The 20,473-nt window shown below is 41.8% G+C and overlaps 1 protein-coding gene across 5 annotated transcripts in view; it reads right to left on the bottom strand.

Moving 5' to 3' along the window:
• COL11A1 (collagen type XI alpha 1 chain) overlaps positions 1 to 20,473 on the bottom strand; it is a 329,239-nt gene that overhangs the window by 244,521 nt on the left and 64,245 nt on the right. For all 5 annotated transcript variants that reach the window (XM_073593016.1, XM_073593013.1, XM_073593015.1 and 2 more), the window contains exon 4: positions 18,410 to 18,572. In XM_073593016.1, coding sequence (XP_073449117.1) covers positions 18,410 to 18,572 — 163 coding nt within the window. The remainder of the gene's footprint in view (positions 1 to 18,409; positions 18,573 to 20,473) is intronic.

The raw sequence follows: 20,473 nt of genomic DNA, 5'->3' as shown, positions 1-20,473 counted from the left end.
AATTCAGGCAGAGTGCCAGAGGCTTTTTTTTGTGGTGTCCCCAAATAATTTTTAGTAACCCTCCCTCCCCCAACTGCTAAGTCAGCTGATCCCCATTCTCTATCCTCAATCATCTATCTGCTGACTTTGGCAAACCCATACACACTATACCCATCTCTTTTGTGGTCAGATTTATGGCTGAATTACCCAAAGCATGTAGTGCAAGGGCCTGCCTGTATACTTTCCAATGGTACTGTTTAAAGTTTTTGTATCCTATTATTATCTTGATAGGTAATAGCAGAATGTCCAAATGTCCTCAAATGTGTACAGTGTGTATTTATATCTTTGTATTATGACACTTCTTACCTGTCCAGTGGGCTGCCAATAGTGTAACTAAGGAGGGGCTGTTCCAAGTAAGACCCATTATTTAGGCATTCATCTCTCAATGAAGTGAAGAGGGTTACCTGTCCAAAATTTCCACACACCCCATAATGTTAGAAATGGCCCATGAGAGGGGGGGGACATGATAGGTGTACCTTATACTTTGGCCTTGTTAAATTCCCCTTAATAAATGCTATCTGGAGGTTGCCCCATAATGTTTGTGTCTAATCTGCTTGCCATGTTTCAGAAAAATAGTAATGTTTATTGTTTTTTCCTCAACAATTTCCTTCTACGCCACAGGAATGGCAGACTGTGGCCTCCCACTTTGCCCAGCGGTGGGACTTTCCTAACTGCGGAGGGGCAATTGATGGGAAACACGTCCACATCGTCCCACCACCCAACTCGGGGTCGTACTATTATAATTACAAGGGGTTTAATAGTATAGTGATGTTGGCGGTGGTGTCGGCTAATTACGACTTCTTGTATGTGGACGTGGGGAAGAATGGCCGGATGTCCGATGGTGGAGTCATCACCCAGACGGAGTTCTACAGGCGTCTCCAGAATGGCAGCTTGGACTTGCCAGCTCCAGAGGACAATGTGGAAGGACTCCCATTTGTGTTCGTTGCTGATGAAGCATTTGCGCTGGGGGACCACCTGATGCGGCCATTCCCGATGAGGACCCTCACCCCGGAACAGAGGGTTTTTAATTACCGGCTGGCCAGAGCCCGAAGAGTGGTGGAGAACACATTTGGAATCCTGGCCAGCCGGTTCCGCCTATTTCTGACACCTATCCATATGGCAGAGTATAAACTGAACCATATAATACTTGCGTGCTGTGTTCTCCATAACTTTTTACGGAAACATTCGGCCAACTATGCTGGCTCAGTTGGGCCTGAGGCCGGAATCCTACATCAAACCACACTGACGGCGCTTGAAAGTGGCCGTCCTGGCTTGCCCTCCCTGAGTGCCCGTGATGTCCAGTTACGCTACCTGGAGTTCTTTGCGGGTAGGGGGGCTATCAATATGCCAGACAATATGTGAAGCCTTTTTAAAAGAAAAAAAAAAAGAAAATCTTTGTGGACATTTACTGCTTGTGTTTGTTTTAGCTGACCCTGACAGAAATGTTTTGAGTGCAGAAAATGTTGTGATTGGGTAACCTTATACAAAGCACTGTTGGCTGTTATTTCCTAAATGCAAAAACACATTTCACTACAAGTGCACTTGCAACTGCACTGAAACTGCACTTGTAGTGCAAAGAGGATTTGCCCTTAGGAAATAACCCCCATTTTTGCATAAAACAGCTATTACATCACCCCAAAAGTGTTGTAGTGTTGAGACAATAATCCACACATTCTTGAGTAAGCCACTTTTTTATACCTGCACAATCACATGTGCATTTACCAAAGGTTTTTAAAACAAACCAACATGTTTGTTGTATAACAATTTTTGCAGTAGCATTATCAAAAATTGAAATGTCCATTTCAGATAAAACAGGCCTGTGTAAAACCAACAAGAAAGCCAAAAAACTTGAACATACAAAGTTCACATTAGGTAAAACCTAAAGGCTATATCAGACATCAGTATTTAGGAACTGGGTTTGATATAGCGTTCAGATGGGGGGAAATCACCCCTGGAAAAGCCAAATTTGGAAGATGCACACCAATTTCCCAATGTCAACATGTGCTATCTGCCATCAGGGGGGATCAAGGGACGTGTTTTGGGGGAGCAAGCCCTTCCTCAACGCGACTTTATAATTGAGGAAGGGGTTGCACCCCCAAAATGCGTCCATTGATCTCCCGTGATGGCAGATAGCACATGTTGGCACACTGTGTGCATCCTCCAAATTTGGCTTTTCAAAACATTGCAAAAAAATTTAAAAGATTGAACCACAATACAAAAAGTGATTTTGTGGGGTTTTAAATTCGCCCCAAAACATCAATGATGTTATTATTTTTTTTAATAACATCATGGATTTTTTGCTGGATGTTTTGCAGTTCGGCATTACACCCCATGATCTCCCCGATCAGGATCTGGGCACTTTCTGAAGTAAAGCGTTCTCTATCCCTCACATCACGATCACCTAAAAAGAGATAAAGAAAAAAAAAACAGGTCTCAAAAATCTACCACCATCCATCTCTTTTACCTGAGCCTGTGGTCGCAGACACTCACCTGTTGTGGTGCCAATCTCCACCACATCTTCTTCATCCTCCTGCTCAGCTTGTGTTGGTGTAAGTTCCCCTTCTTCCAGAGGTGGGGGGTCTCTGGTCTCCTCGGATGAGGGGTGTCCTCCGAGTCTTTTCTCCCCTATGTAAAACAAAAATGGTATAATTAGCACACAGATATTTGATGGCAGAACTAGAAACAGGAAACATTGCTTGGAAGTGGGGTACAATTGTCTATTTTAGCCGAGTTCCAAGATGTATTTTTTTTATTGCCCTTTGTCAAGCTGCAATACTTTACCTGTTTAGTACAAGCTTCACAGATGGAGACCCCCCTATAGTATACACTGGAGCACCTGTGTGGCCCCCTAATAAAAATGGTGTTCTTATGTCCCACACTAGTGCTCCAGTGTCCAGATGTGAAAACAGCTGCTCAGTGTCCTCTCCTTACACACAATCTAGTTTGCATTTCATTCTAGTAACAAACCCATCTACACAAACAAATATTTGGCATCCAAGTAGGCCCAAAAAAAATGTGGGAAAATGCATATGGCCTAAACAATGGTGTTCTAGAGGCCGAAAGAAAAATGTTTGATACGAACGAATAATGGGCCCATGAACATTAAAGTTGCCCTTTTAAACGTTACAATTAATAAAAGCATATGGAGCAGCACGAACGTAATAAAGACAGAAAGAATAGGAACACAGCACAATTACTTACTTTTTTGCAGCACTCTCCAGATCTTTCGGTACTGCTCTGGCTCTCTCAACTTCAGGTCCGACCACCGCTTCCTGAGCTGATCTTTAGATCTTCGTACCCCGAAATTCCTGTGAAGGCTTTTGACCACTTTCGCCATGATCTTGGCCTTTCTGATGTTGGGGTTGGGCTAAGGTCCATACTTTCCATCATAGTCGGACTTCTTTATGTCGACCATCTCCAACATCTCCCCAAAGGACATATTTTGGCCTTAAAACGTCTCCTTCTGGATCGGGACGTGTCCGGATCCGGGCTTTCCTCCTCCTCCTCCTCGTTGCTAGAATTAGCATGCACCTGTTCTAACTCCGCCATGTGCTCTTCACCCACTGCGCCGAACGAAAAGGGGCGGGAAATAGACTAGAAAGAACGTCAGGGGCGGGCGGAGTTACACACATGCGCAGCGTGTATAAAGCGTAACACGCGTGCGTATTACGTACGATCTGTGAGCGGAGGAAGGAGCATTGGACGCGCCGATCGTAAGAACGAAGGTAAGAGACAAACTTGTGCCTATACTGCTTCTAGATTGAGGCCTATATTGTAACAAGATTAGGAGAGTTTTGTCTGACATTAGGCTTTGTCTTGTGTTGTGTCTTGCAGTGAACATGGATATGCTACTCAAAGATAATGACTTCATGTCAGTATTCATAGATATGTTACGGGAGCTGCCCTGTCTGTGGGAGATTAACCACCCCCATTTCAAGAACCAAACAAAGAGGAAGGCAGCACTGGTGCAATTGTGTGAAATTGTGAAGCAGGTGATCCCCACGGCAGACATCACCTATTTAAAGATATTAATTGGTTGTCTGAGGAGCACATATCTAAGGGAGCGCAAGAAAGTCCTGGATTCACAGAGATCCGGAGCAGCAGATGACATCTATGTCCCCAGGATGTTGTACTACGACAGGCTGTATTTTCTGGCAGGCCAGACTGAACCCAGGTCATCCCTCTCCAGTCTTCCTTCCACGTTTCCTTCCCCCCCGGCTGAGGCTTCTGACGCCCAACCTGTGCCTTCCAGGCCGCATGTGGAGGAGCCCAGATTGAGCCAGGTATAGCATTCCTCTAAATATTTCTGCTTGTCCAATCAATGATGTTAACTAGATGTTAGTTGGGAGTACTAATTTAGGATTGGGATTGATGAAGCAAAACATTACAACCATGTCCCTTTTTCATACACAGGGATGTCTCAGCCAGGAGGTGGCCGAGCCGAGCCGGCTGGCTGATCTGCAGGTCCCTCCACTCCCCCTGGAAAGAGAAAGTGGCAGTAGGAGGAGTGCCCTAGAGGAGGCTACCGGAGGACTCTTTTGGAGGGCTACAGAGGTCCTGGGAGCACCCCACAACATGGAGGAGAACATTGCTGCCTTCATTGCATATAAAATGCAGAGGATGGAGGAGGGCCAACAAGTCATGTGTGAGGCCCTCATATTGGAGGCTCTTGAGAAAGGTATGAGGGGCCAAATGACACCTCAGACACACCTTTGTGATGGTCCTCCTCCTCCTGCAGGTCCTCCTCCTCCTCCTCCCTCTCCTCCAGGTCCCCCCAGTCCTCCTCCAGGTCCTCCCAGTCCTCCTCCAGGTCCTACTCCTCCTCCTGCCACATCTCCAACTGCACAGCCACAGCCCGGAAGGAAGCGTGGAAGGAAGACCAGACAGTGATTGCCCTGGGTTCAGTCTGGTCGGCCAAAAGATGCAGCCTCTTGTGGTACCACAGCCTGGGGACACAGATGTCATCTGCTGCTATCCGGATCTCTGCGAATTCTGGACCAGACTGCCCTCCCTTACATATGGACTCCTCAGGCCACCAATTTTGATGTCTGCCGTGGGGGTCCCAGGCTTCGCTAATTTCTCCTGTTGATCCAGTGTTGCCTTCCTCTTTGTTTGGTTCTGATCCCTTAATAAAGGATTTTTGTTTTGAATTATACTCTCCTATGTGTTTTACTTCAAAAAGGACAGTTTGTTTGTGAGGATTCAGGTACATTTCAAATATACAATGTGAAATGAACAAGGGACACCAACACCAAACAATCTCCTTGAGATTAAATAATAAAAGATATCAATGGTGTTGGAGTAACTTGACACACAAAACACACCCAAAAATATTCTGGAGTAAAAATAAAAATAACATTAAAGAAAAAAAAAGGCTGAAAATCAAAAAAAAAATAAAAAAAAATAATATAAAACTGTCAGATGTGACAACTAATAACAATATATTCTGGGAATCCCACTAAAAAAACACAAATAAAAGTTTGTGAGAAGTGTGTGTGAATATGAGCAGCAAAACTACTTAATTCTTGTCACATTATAAAGAAGAAGAGAGTGTGCTGTATTAAACCATTTTTAACATTGCAGCGTGACGTAAGTGCTGTATCCATTGCGAACGCTAAGTTTACCAGAACGAGCTGTCCCGTCTCGGAATTTCTTCTGAGCATGCGTGGCACTTTGTGCGTCGGAACAGGCCACACACGGTCGGAATTGACGGGATCGGATTTTGTTGTCGGAAAATTTTATCTCCTGCTGTCCAACTTTGTGTGTTGGAAAATCCGATGGAAAATGTCCGATGGAGCCCACACATGGTCGGAATTTCCGACAACACACTCCGATCGGACATTTTCTATCGGAAAATCCGACCGTGTGTACGGGGCATTAGTGTAGTAAAACACTTTGGATAGTTAAATTGTGATTTTTTTTTTACAGCCACTTTTTTTTATAGCCGTCTATACAACGTACATCAGACCAAAAAAGAGGGACAACTGAGGAGGAAAGAGGGACAAAGGTATTTGGTTCCAAATTAGTTACAGTTCCTTTAAATAAGAAACAGTTGGGCTTCCATTGTGCAACAGAAACCATTAAAGTAATTCTGTGTCAAATTTTTTTGTTACTATGATGCCGGATGTCTCATGCTTTGTATATATAAACAGGGATTTAAAATATGGACTGGCAGTCATTACAGAATATTATAGTTACTTGCACAAAATATGAGCAGACATGCATACTAAGTGATGACTAGATGACCTATACACCATCCATTTTTTATATAGTAAAACATGGAAACTGTAATACTTGAAAATACCAGAAAACCCACTATGCAGTAAGAAGCTGGTTTTCACATGATTAATACATGTTAACAAAACTTTTTTTTTTCTTTTAACTGTTGACAGCTTTTGTAAATGTTACTGTATTAAAATCATCTTTTTTATCATAAAAGTAGGTTCTGGTATGCCGTATACACACGACCAGGTTTTGCCGTCGGAATAAACTCCGAAGGTTTCTCCGACGGAACTCTGACGGAATTCCATTCAAGCGGTCTTGCCTACACGCGGTCAACCCAAAGTCCTACCAAAGTCCGACCGTCCAGAACGCGGTGACATACAACACATACGATGGGACTAGAAAAAGGAAGTTCAATAGCCAGTAGCCAATAGCTTCCATCTCGTACTTGCTTCAGAGCATGCGTCGTTTTTGGTCCGTCGTAACAGCATACAGACGAGCGGTTTTCCCGATAGGAATTGGTTCCGTCGGAAATATTTAGAACATGTTCTATTTCTAGGTCCGTCAGAATTTTCAAAAAAAGGTGTCAGATGGGGCACACACACGATCGGAATAGACGATGAAAAGCTTCCATCGGACTTTTTCTGTCGGACAGTCCGCTCGTGTGTACGTGGCTTTAGGGTATACTGGTCCTTTAATTCAGGCTATGTTGTTATAAAGGAAAGTCTTCCTAAGATCCCTGAATGCAGACATGTGAAATGTTGCCTTTATCGTGGAATACTTCCAGGATTGTGCCACTGCGAAATATAAGGAGGGAAAATAAACACACAGCCCACATCTTTACACTCATTGCAAGCCAAGGAGCTGACAGACATCTTTCAGCACTTTCCAAAGACAGAAAACCACTGTGTGGATATTGCCCAAAGCTCCACTTTAAGTTAAATCATTTACAAAAGAGGAAAGATAAACATTTGAACATTTCTTATTGTAAAATCCAAAGTAGACTGAAAACATTTTCAACACAAGCATCTACCATTTAACACATTTCCAGTTCCTTCATATAATACAGATCAGCAGCCAGCTTAGAGCAACAAATTTGTAGGCAGCATATCACTAAAAAAACAACGGAACATTTACACCTTTTTTTTTATCAGTGAGCTGTCTTTGCTGATTTGGTTTTAGGAAGTTATCGTTAAAGTCTATTCATAGCCAAATTTTTTTTTTTTTTACATTTTTGGAGTAGGAGGGAATACAACCTCTATGCTTTTAGCACCATCTGGATTGATTAGCCTTCTCTGTTTGTCGTAATGACTATTGTCCTTGAGACCAAAATTTTACACCCGAACAAGTGGTGAGAGTAAATCTTCCAATGGGAACAACTCTCTAAAAGGGGATTTCTCCTTACTTTGAAGAAATTCTCTCTGATTGGTTGCATCTCCAGTACAGGAAGTAAAGGTCAATCTGCCCAATGACACACAGAAAGCTAAAAAAAAAAAAAAAAAAAAAAAAAGACAGATATTCTAACTCCTCCCTACTCTATACAAAGCTATAAAAATGTTTGGCTATATTTACACTTTAATGAGCAACTGACCTTCAACAAGCATGCAATCAATGTAGTGTTGGAATGCTGCATATATACAGTACATGCTTGTTCTAATTCAATCACTCACCAAGTTGTTAAAGGAGAAGCATAGCCAAAGCTCTCTGGCTGAGTGATATCAAAAACGGGGTCACAGGAGTGTTGAACAAACTGGACATGTAGCTGGCTCAGCCTCTCAGCATGCCTAAGCCAGCCCCTCCCCACCTTCTCCACAGCCCAGCACTTCAGTGAGTACTTGACAGTCACGTCTCCCTGCTCAGAGCAGAGGGGGGAGAACTGAGTGTGTTTGATCGCTCAGTTCTCGGGGTAGAGCCTGCAGCCATCTAGGTGAGTATGAGTTTTTATTTTTCTGTATTCCTGCACTTCTCTTTTAAGAAAAAAATCCAAATAGTCATTATGTTCAATAGTAAGTAAATATTGAAAGCTTTCATATTCATAAACATGATAAGTTCCTTTTAAAGGAAACCTCTACTGACATGGATCCCGCAGAATTATCATTGTACGTATGCTAGTTGCCTGGCTGTCAAATTTCAGCCAGAGGTCACATGGTGCTTTTCACCATTACCTTGGTGGATGATTTGACCATAGTAAAAATGAGTTTGGAGCTGAGAATGAAGTTACTTCAGCAGAGCAGCAATGTATACAATACTGAGCACCACTAGGTGCACATTTTAGGGTGTCTCAGAAATTTAGAGTAGTGAGATGCCCAGTCCTAGCAGTTTTTAACATATTACCAGAGTGTACAGTACAAATTTCACAGCACAGTGTACAGAATGGATCAGCGTAGAATATAAAAATGATAGCATAGAGTATAAAATCAGACACTGTGGTATATAAAATGTACAGCATGATGCAAACAAAGGGGTGGTGTGGAATATAAAACATATAGCCCAGTGTACTGAATAGGTCAGGGTGAGATATAAAATTCACAGCACATTGTATAGAATTTGTTTGATTTTTTCTTACTTTTCACAATTTGAAAATATTAGATAGGGCCTTCCTGCTTCCACAGGATGTCTGTATTTGCGTTTGTGATTAAAGAGATGGTGCATTTTCTTTTCACATTAGTCTCATTAATTCAGCTTGCAATATATAAACAGGTGATCTTTTATAAGGTAAAATGGCTCTGTTGACTTCAAAAGGTTATAGAGGCATCAGTGACTTTTACTGATGACTACAGCCTGCCTCACCTGAAGGTGTGCCACCAGAGAAATTGCTGGCCCTACTTACTAATGGGCATTTAAAAATTCACCAGGCTGAGAAGGCTCAGAAGAAAGTGTTGCCGTAGGTGAGCCCAGAATGTGTACATAGTTTTCACATCAAAACAAGTCTTTCACTACCCATGACCTCTGCTGTGTCTGTATTAGATGATGCCATCTGTTAGACCAGCAGAGGAAGTGAGTAGTGGAAGACTACCTCTGCTGGTTTTGTTTACAAGTGACAGTGGCAATCAGGTGAGCTGTCACAGAACTCTGACAAAAGTCTGGATGGGGCCAAAAAGCTCAGTTTAATTGCAGAGGCACCCATCGCTCTGAGGTTTGACCAGGCCTTCCCAAGCCCCATAGCAGCAGTATAGATTTCTTTAGCAGTAGTTTCACCAATGTTTTCTAGCCTGATAAATTAGAACAAAAATGGTTCATCCTACATCTGCAGTTGCCCTAATAATTTATAGTAAACCAGTACAGAGCACATATGTAGGCTGCTAAAACTCTCTTTTTGAAACTTTTCATTGTCTAGCTGTTGTTCCAAAGGTTTTACTTTCTGAGTCACTGGCCTAAAACAAGTATGCAGATAAGGCCTTACTTTCCCGCTGACTAAGAAAGTATCAGGGCCAAAGAAGGCCAGCCAACTATCAATTTTTTTAGCAGGTCAGCAATGGTCTCCTTACTAGTGCTCTCAAAACAGGTTTCCTTTAACCGCTTGACATCTGGAAGATTTACCCCCCTTCTTAACCAGGCCATTTTTTGCTATATGACACTGTGTAACTTTCACTGACAGTTGTGCAGTCATGCAACGCTGTACATAAAAGACATTTATGTAATTTAAAAATAGAGCTTTCATTTGGTGGTATTTGATCAGCACTGAGTTTTTTATTTTTTGTGCTTTAAACCAAAAAAAACCTGACACTTCTTTACTTTCTACTATTAAACATATCCAATTTAAAAAATTTAAAAATAAAATTTCATCTTACATTTAGGCCAATATGTATTGTACTCTACTACATATTTTTGTTACTTTCACTAAAGAATGTGCTGGTTTTTATTCCCTTGGAGGGAAACAAAATCCAGCACATCCCTGCTGACAGGACAGAGCTCTGCGTTGTTTACATAGGCAGAGCTCTGTCCTGTCTTCCGTCTCACCGATCAGCTGGTCCTGGCCTTCTTATATTGGCCGGTAACCACTGATCGGTCCACTGATCGGCTGGTGCTGTGACTAATCACAGCACAAGCGGCGCGCCGGCAGCACACGCGTGCGCACCTTCCCAGAAGAGCAGAATTCTGCACAGCCTGCCTGCACTGTAGCAGTAAAGCTACAGTGCACAGTCCGCAACAAGTTAAATAGCCTACAACCAAGATGCAAACAATATATGTATTTCCAGTCATGTGATTGGCTTTGTTTTTTGTACTTAGAATGACAGGCATTTTAATATGCAGTATTAATAATTAACATTTCATTTTACAGGAAACATGTTCTAAAATGATTCATAGCCTTTTAAACACAGGATTGCAGATCTACTCTGTCAAAAACCCTTTCACTAGAGAAAGATGAACATTTAAAATGTACAACATAAGAAATTATTAAATCCTTACTTGAGAGGGTAACATTTATAAACTACATCTAGTCATAAATATTTACACTGTAACTTCTCTGCTTGAAATGCTCCTAATTTCAAAGAGGCCAAGTTTATAAAATTGTTTCCGCCAAATGACTGAAGAGCAAAGTCTATTTATTTCTATAAGTAATGAGCATAGAATAGAAAAAATAAATCTGCTTAGTTCAAAACAATGATGATGCTTGCATACAAAATACAACCAAGCTTAGCGGTGCGCATCACTTTGATACAAAGTTTCCTTCTGAGAAGACATTCATAAACTCAATAGAAAAGTACCTAAAACACATGTCCATATTAAATACTGTAATACTGGTCTGGTACCTGTAATGCAGTCTAGATCAAATTGCAGTCATTGTGTGTGTGGGTGGGGCCTAAGTTGGGTACCTTGTAATAGGGAGGAAGTACTCGCACACAATGTATATAGCTCTAAACTCTTGCACAGTGGTCCACAGTAACAAATAAATGGATCTCCAGTACTGATATAAACAATTCAGAGCATGTACAGCTTCCCAGCATTTCCAATATATGTTAGATGACAGCTTCTGTTAGCAAGGGTAATGTCCCTTCTGGATGTGAATAGAAAGCGTTCCTCCAGTCTTTGCCAGCTCCTTGTCTTCGCACCACTCACCAGAGTGTGTATAATAAAGAAAGAGCCTTCCCTAAACTATCCCTCCTTGCCAGGAACCTGACCATGAGCTATTCACTGTCCCTCACAATCAGATTTCTCTCCCTACCGTTCACTCACCAGAAACGCACCAAAATGAGGAGGAGACCCTTATTTAGGAAAGGTTGTCTCACTCAAGATGGCTACTGAAGGCCACAAGAGGTTGCAGCATACAATCAGACAGTTGCTACGCCTGAGACATTGACAGAATACCCTAACAAACTCCATCTCCACTCACTTCATCTATATACGGAGTTAGCAACCCATTGGTTGTGGACTACTGATTGACCGTGGGCAGGTGATGGGTAGATTGTATTTGAGTCATTGCCTTGCCAACCCATAAATGCTTCTCCCCCAGAGTAGCAGAGCTGTGCAGGGAAGCAATGAGCACAGGCATATTGGCCACTTGAGCTTTGAGGCTGGGAAGCTGTAAAATCCAATCTTAAGCAAACGTAAGCAAGGGGCATGCTATGGGGTGGGGAATCCTTCTGCTGCCTATGTTTGGCTGTCAGCTTTGACAGCTTGCAGGTGAGATAGCTGGGGTGGGTTTGGGCTCTTGTCCAAACGTGCCTGAGCTCATCCCCAGTGTGTACTGTGCTGAGCCCCACCAGCCATCCTGTTCAGTCCATTCAAGATGCTTGTGGATGACATCATGTGGAATAGACAAGAGAGAAGGGCCAGCGGAGATCAAAGCACCAGAACAAGTAGATCAGCCACAGGAGCTTTCCTGTGCTGCTCTGCATCAGAAAATCATCTCTGTGCCCTCCTAAGCTCCCTGTGGTGTGTCCTTCTGAGCCCCCCTGTGCAGTGCCCTCCTGAGCCCCCCTGTACCATGCCCTTCTAATCCCCCCTGTACTGAGGCCCATGTACAGTGCCCTCCTGAGCCCCCATATGGTGTGACCTCCTGAGCCTCCTGTACTGTGCCCTCCTGAGACCCCATGTGGTGTCCCCTCCTGAGTCCCCTGTATTGTGCCCTCCTGAGCCCCCCTGAGCAGTGCCCTCCTAAGCCCCCCTGTACTGGGCCCCCTTTACAGTGCCCTCCTGAGCCCCCATGTGGTGTGACCTCCTGAGCCCCCCTGTACTGTGCTCTCCTGAGACCCCCTGTACCATGCCCCCCTGAGACCTCATGTGGTGTGACCTTCTAAGCCCCCCTGCCCACCTGAATCCCCCTGTACCATGCCCTCCTAAACCCCCTTTAGCGTGCCTTCCTGAGCCCACCTGCACTGTGCCTTCTGCAGCTCCTAAATGGTGTGGCCTCCTGAGCCCCTCTGTACCTTGTCCTTCTGAACCCCCTGTATTATGCCATTTTACCCTGCTGCACCCCTGTCCTGTGCTCTGCCCTGCTGATGCCCTGCCCTCTGCCCTACTGACACTCTGTCTTCTGTTCTGCTTTTTGCTGTACACTAACATACCAACTACTGACCTCTGGACATTGCCCTATTTACTAGTGACCCCCAGACACTGCCCTACATCCTAGTTACACTGGCCAGATCTCAGAGTAGACAGCCAGACTAGCATTGAGGCCGTCCAGGTCTGAAACTAGTCAAGCCAGTCAGCCTGCAGTACCAGATGTTCTGCCTCAATGATGGATTACTAACTTTTAAAGTATAGCTAAAGGCAAAACTTTGTTTTAGTTTTAGTTTTAGATAGAGTGGAAAGGAACAAGAACTCCTGTTCGTTTTATTACTGTCTTTGCCACCGTTAAGAAGATTCACCCTCTCTAATTTTCCTGTTTATCATTAGCATTAAAAGTGAAAGTAAGGAAAATCTATAATTTTGGGTTGTCCCCAGTAAAGTAATAGAGGGGAAATCTTCTAATGGTAATACTAGTTCTGGTGACCTGAGTGTCAGTTCATCCTCATTCCCAAAAAAGAAGCACTGAACTCATCAAAGTCTAAGGCCTTAGCACTTTTTCCCTCTCTTCCAGTGCACATTCCCTGTGTTTTCTTTACAGAATGGAAGGCTGCCAAGTCACTGCTGGGAGGGAAGAGCAGAGTGAGCTGATCTGGCTTAGACAAGGACTTCCGTGCTACTGCTGTAAATTTGATGATGGAATACTCCTATCCCTAAAAACCTAATTTAATACTTGTAAGTATTTAAATGTCCATAGCCTGGCCATAGTTATACTTTAAAGGCAATTTCTACAGAGGAAAACATGCTGACCACTTCAGAAAATGCTATTTGGCTGGTTTCTTTTGGTTTCAATACTTTTCAAGTCACTGACCTGGAATAAGCATTCAGGTAGTGAAGCCATAAGAAAGTCAGAATGTCTTGTTTAGGTTCAGTAATTTAAAAAACACTGAACCTTTTGGATTACCATAACAGTCAAGCAACTAACATTTTCCAAAAGGAAGTTCAGTAATGTCAGTTTAATTTTTTTTTTGTTAGTACAGGATCCACCTAAAGTGGTGCTGAAGGCAACATTTATTTCATAACAAACATAAAGCACAGAGCAACCTCGATCCTCTTCTTTTTGGGTCCTCCACCGGAGGTTCTGGCTCCTCCCCCCTGCCAAGTGCCCCCAATAGCAAGCCTCTTGCCATGGGGGCACTCGAGCAGGCTCATTTCTGAGCGGTGCTCCTGTGAATGGACATTGTCCATTCACACATGGAGAACAGTTTAGTCCCACCACCACCTCTCTCCTCAGTGGCTCACTGGCTGTGATTAACAGCAGCAGGAGCCAATGGCTCCCACTGCTGTGTGAGCCAATAGTGAGACAGAGACCTGGGAGAGCTGCTCTCATGCACATGGCTGGATCAAGATGGGGCTCAGGTAAGTATAAGGAGGGGGGCTGGGGAGAGGAGCAGCACCCAGAAGGCTTTTTACATTAACCACTTGCTGACCAGGCCTTTTTTGAGACTTTTTGTTTACAAGTTTAAATTAGTATTTTTTGATAGAACTTACTTAGAGCCCCCAAACATTATATATATATATATATATATATATATATATATATATATATATATATATATATATATATATATATATATTTTTTTTTTAACAGAGACTCTAGAGAATAAAATGGCAATTGTTGCAGTATTTTATGTCACACAGTATTTGTGCAGTGGTCTTTTAAATGCAATTTAAAAAAAAATATTAAAAAAAAAAAATGTATTAATTAAAAAAAGAAAAACACAATACTTACCCCAATTTTTCTTTGTATAATGTGAAAGATGATGTTACACCGCGTAAATAAATACCTAACATGTAATGCTTTAAAATTACATACGCTTGTGGAATGGCGACAAACTATGGTACCTAAAAATCTCCATTGGTGACAGTGATAGTAGAGTTACAGAGGAGGTACTGAGCTACAACTATTGCTCTCACTCTAACAATCACGGTGATACCCCACATGTGTGTTTTGAACACCATTTACATATGCGTGCGTGACTTACATTTGGGTTCGCTTCTGCACGTGAGCACGGAGGGATGGGCGCTTTTTATTTTTACACTGTCCCTTTATTTATTTATTTTTTTGATCACTTTTATTCCTATTACAAGGAATCTAAACATCCCTTGTAATAGAAATAAAGATGACATGTCCTCTTTATTGAGAGATCTGGGGTCAAAAAAGCCTCAAATCTCTCATTTACTTTTAAAAGCAAAAGAAAAAAAAATACTTTTTTTTTGCATTTTGACTTAAAAAAAAATATTTGTTTTGGTCTGAGAACTGGAAGTGACGTCAAGGTCGTTCTGGTCCTCCAAGGGCATAGAGATGAGTAGGGAAATGACCAGGAAGCTGCAGGGGGGGGGCACCTCTCCCGCCACCTCTAAAAGTGATCCCACGGCGAATGCGCCCGTGGGACCACTTCTATCCACTGCAGAATCGCCCATGGTAAAGAAACAATATAAGGGTTATGGCAGCTAACTGCTGCCATAACACTGATATTCAATGTAAAAATTTATGACGTATTTTTACTACCGGTCAGCAAGTGGTGCAAAGAATGCATTAAGATAAGAAAAACCTTCTGCCTGTAGAAACACTTTTTTTTTAATTTGGCAAGTGTACATTTGGAATAAACACAATAACTAGGAAAATAACAACCTTATTAAGGATTTGCCGATTACAGAACCTTTAATAGTTTTTATTGAGGTTCTTAAACTGTCCATGTATAACCCTGAGAATCATGGTGTACGCAGCCTATTGCATTAGGGTGTGCACCCCAGAGCACAAACACACATGTGTGTATATCAGCAGAGCAGTGGACAGTGTCAGTAGAGCAAACATTGGTGTCAGTAGGGCAGTGGATGGTGCCAGTAGTTTTTTTTATTTTTATTATGTTTTTATTATTTTTACAATAGTATTATTATTATTTTTTTTACATTTTTTTTTTTTTTTTTTTAGGAGCCTAGTCAATGGGGCTTTGGTGAAATATCATGGGTCTAAACAGACCCCTAATGTCTCCCTTTTGAGACAGAGAAGCAAACTGAAGACAGCGATTCCCCAGTCCCTTTATCTGCAGCCTGTAGTAAACACAGTTTACTATTCTTCAGTTCAGAATGAAGACAGGAACGATCGGTACAGATCACTCACTGTGTTCATTCAGAAAAAGAAGGGCTGGTTAATTAAATATTTACCAGCCACTTCCCCCCTCCTGAGAGGAGAGGAGGGAAGCTGGCAGCACTGCATGTGGAATTGGCACCTCACAGGGTGATTAGGGTATGCCCAGGCACACCCTGTGTACACACCTATGCTAGGAATACATACCTGCCCATAACCAATGAAAATCCTCTTCCTTTTTTGCTTAAAATTGTTGTAAAGGCAGAAGGTTTTTTTATCTAAATACATTCTATGCATTAAGATAAAAAGCCTTCTGTGTGCAGCAGTCCCCTTAATACTTACCTGAGTACCATCTCTATCCAGCGATGTCCACGAGGATTCTGCCACCCGGGACTCTTCCTCCTGATTGGCTGAGACACAGCAGCGGCGTCATTGGCTCCAACTGCTGTCAATCAAACGAAGTTAGCCAATAAGGAGAGAGAGGGAGTTGGGTCGAACTGCAGCTCTGTGTCTGAATGAATACACGGAGCCGCGGCTCGGGTTCAGGTGCCCCCATAGCAAGCTGCTTGCTGTGGGGGCACTCGAAAGGAGGGAGGGGCAAGGAGCTCCAGCCAGGGACCGGAGAAGAGGAGAACCTGGGCTGCCCTGTGCAAAACCACTACACAGAGCAGGTAAGTATAACATATTTGTTATTTTAATATAAAAAAAACAAGACTTTACAATCACTTTAATTGTTAGTTACTTAGCATATCTTAGCTATAAGTTTACATGCTTTAAATAGTGTTTTCTGAAGAAACAAAAAGTCACATCTAATAGGGGCCAGATTTACAAACGCGTCTAATAGGGGCACTAGGGAGTCCATTAAGTCCTGTTTCACACTGATGCAATTTCGGATGCGTTCCAGAACACATGGAATTGCATGTCAGTTGAAATAACACGACTTTCTATGGAGGTTATTCACATATATGCAGAGCGATTCCAATGTGATTTGGAAAAGGGTCCTGTGCGAGTTTAGAGCATCTGCAACTTGCACTGGTCAACTCACACTGCAAAACGGATTCAACTCACATCAACTCAGTGTGAACCTAGGCTAAATCATGAAGGAATTAATAATGAATAATCAAACAACAACAACAACTCAGTCTGTATTGTCAGCACATAATTGATGAGAAGAATAAACCAGGGAGGTTTTGCTAGCTTTCCCATGCTAAAAAAAGATGAGGGAAAGTGTCAGAGCACGGACCACCAACAAGCATACACACAGGGAGTAGGGGGGATCACAACTCAGTGGAAGAGCAGGTGCAAACACATGTAAGTGTCAGTTTTAATATGTTATCCTTTTCTGTGCTGTAGTTACCATTGCCATAAAATGATTCCATTGACAAAAAATTTGCCTTTATTACTGCAGGTTTTTGGAAACTAAGGTACACTACATGAATTAGACTACCAGACATACTGTAAATAAAACATAAATATGAGTTTCTATTTACAGCTGTAGATTGTGCTTATATTGCACTGATTCTCAAGCTTTGCTAATGAGTGTTGGGTTGAAATGCCATTAAAGACACCCGAGGAATCTTTAAAAGTATAATAAGTCAGTAGAATTTTACAAACATTGATCCCCTAACCCCCTTTTGCTAAAATTTACTAATATTGGCTCATCAATATTATACAACGTAAGTGAATTTATTGTTGGACTCTTTACTCAATGCCTGGCTGCACAAATCTTAAAATTGTTTTTCCAAGCAGCAGAAAGGATTGGGTTGGACTTGGCCCCTTAGTTCCACAGAAGGGAACTCCTAAGGAGTCAACATACCAAGACATTACCAAGACATTATGGACAATTTCATGCTCCCAACTTTGTGGGAACAGTTTGGGGATGGCTGCTTACTGTTCCAACATGTCTGCACACCAGTGCACAAAGCAAGGACCATAAAGATATGGATGAGCGAGTTTGGGGTGCAGGAACTTGACTGCCCTGCACAGAGTCCTAACCTCAACCTGATAAAACACCTTTGGGATGAATTAGAGGGGAGACTGCGAGCCAGGCCTTCTCCTTGAACATCAGTACCTGACCTCACAAATGGGCTTCTGGAAGAATGGTCAAGCATTCCCATAGACACACTCCTAAACCTTGTGGACAGTTTTCCCAGAAGAGTTGAAGCTGTTATAGCTGCAAAGGGTGGGCCAACTCAATATTGAACCCTATGGACTAAGACTGGGATGCCATTAAAGTTTATGTGCGTGTAAAGGCAGGCTTTCCAATACTTTTGACAATATAGTGTACATGTTTCGAAGAAGGACCATAGGATGGCAATATTCTATACCTTTTTCCGTCATTTCTCAAACTCTATTTAGAAAAGAACTTTACTAGGACAACAACAGTGATTAGTCAATGTATGGGTTAAACCAATAATCAGCCTTTAGTTGTCACATGAAATGTATATTATCAGGATAATTGTATCTCAGTATCAATAAAAGGTAACGGATAAGGCAAAAAAGAACATGTTTTAATTTGTTATTTCAAACGGGTGTTACGTTTCTGACCTGAAACACTTCCTCTTCCAGGATGCGAGTCCCAAATACAGCAATGCCATTGGTATCCACCACAGGACGGTCACTTCTTGGTAAGGGTTTAGAAATCTTTTTTTTGCAGTCCACAATCATTGTGATCGTCTTCTTTTCCACGCTGATTGCAATCCGGTGCCACCTACAAAAGCAAATACAGATCTGTAACTGGCCACATAATGGACAGCACACATCTCCACAAGTAATAGAGTGGTAAAAGTCTGAGAAGATACGTCTCACACTTCAACAACATTTTTTGGTTTTATACCATCTAAGTTTAATGTCAGACACATTAAAGGCATTTCCTTTATTCTGTTGGCCATTGTCACCAAGACAGAAAGTGAGGGGAAATCCAAAACTTTACAGTTGTCACCAAGACTGGCAGGTGTATATAATCCATTGGGGGGGACATCTGTTCCCGTGACTGTTGTCTAAGAGGGGTTTTACCCTCACTTTTTAGCAATTTCTTCTCTTGTACTGTTGGGTCTCTGGGAATGAAAGGAATTCTCCCAAACAGGACACAGCCTGTATAAAAATAAAACTATCAGGGATTTTAACCCTTCCCAAAAAGAGGTCATTCTTATGAGGTACATTTTTTTGCAATGGCAACAGCCATCTCATACACAAATAAATAATGTGTAAAGGTAATTGCCCAAAAGTATAGTTTAAAGCTATGGTTTCTTATTCTCTAATGACTACCTATGCACTGCATAAAATAACTTATCCAGAATCTCTTTAAAGCAAATTTAAAGCCAAAACATTTTTAGTTTTGGAATGAGTCTTGAATTGTTAAAACACCACTCAAGATTTTTTGCTGTTTTTGTCTGTGTCACATTGAGGTGATATCCTTAAAATGTTTGACCCGTAGACACTACAGCAAGTAAAAGGAAATCTCTCCAAAGAGAAATTCCCTCTTATACAATTTTCACCAGAATAACTGTCCCCATTAGAAGATTTTCCATCACCATCTGTTCCGGTGACAACTCAACGTTAGATTTCCCATTACTTTCGTTCCTTTGGACCCAGACAGCAATGAATAGCCAAGTCAATAACAACAAGAGAGTATTGCTGCAACAAACGAACACATGAAAAGACCATCAGGTATGGTTCAACAAACTCTAAGGTGGAGATTTACTAAAATTGGTGCACAGAGAATCTGGTGCAGCTGTACAAAGTAACCAATCATTTTCTAACTGAATATTGTTTAATTAAACGTTTACAATAAAATATAGGAGCTGATTGGTTACTATGCACAGCTGCACCAGATTCTAGGTGCACCAGTTTTAGTAAATCTCCCTCTAAAATCATTTACTATACAAGGTCACCAACAGAGCAGTGGTACAACTGAGCACTGCCATTTATAAATATTAGCTATTTAACTACTTCAATACTGGGCGTTTTTACCCCCTTCCTGCCCAGGCAAATTTTCAGGTTTCAGCACTTTCACACTTTGAATGACAAATGGGTGGTCATGCAACACTGTACCCATAAGAAATTGTTATCCTTTTGGTGGTAGTTAATCACCACTGGGTTTTTTTTTTTTTTTTTTTTTTTGCTTAATAAAAATGAGAAAAGACCAAAAAAAAGCATTTTTCTTCATTTCTGTTGTAAAATTTTGCAAATAGATAATCTTTCTTCATAAATATAGGCCAAAATGTACAATCCTTTGGTGAAAACCCAAATTATTTATATTTAGTCTGTAGAAAAGTTATAAAAGCCACAAACTATGAGTATATTTGTCTGAAAATAGATCAATCCTGATGTACTGACACCCTCATTGCTTGAGGCCAAAAAATGCCTGGGCAGTACAAACACCCCCAGATGACTCCTTTTTGGAAAGTTGGCAGTCCAACATTTAGTAAGAGGCATGGCAAGTTTTTGTCACAATTTTTGGGAAAAATGAAGAAATAAAAAAAAAAAAAATTTTTTACATAATGTCACCAGTGCAGTACAGTGTTATCATATAACTGGTGCGGTGGTGATCAGGAACACTCATTTCTTTTTATTACTTTTTTTCTTTTTCGATTTTTTTTTCTAACACAC

The sequence above is a fragment of the Aquarana catesbeiana genome, linkage group LG07 (genome assembly GCF_042186555.1).
Source record: "Aquarana catesbeiana isolate 2022-GZ linkage group LG07, ASM4218655v1, whole genome shotgun sequence".
Taxonomy (NCBI): domain Eukaryota; kingdom Metazoa; phylum Chordata; class Amphibia; order Anura; family Ranidae; genus Aquarana; species Aquarana catesbeiana.
Note: the sequence above shows the minus strand (reverse complement) of the source record. Positions and strands in the feature narration are given on the sequence as shown.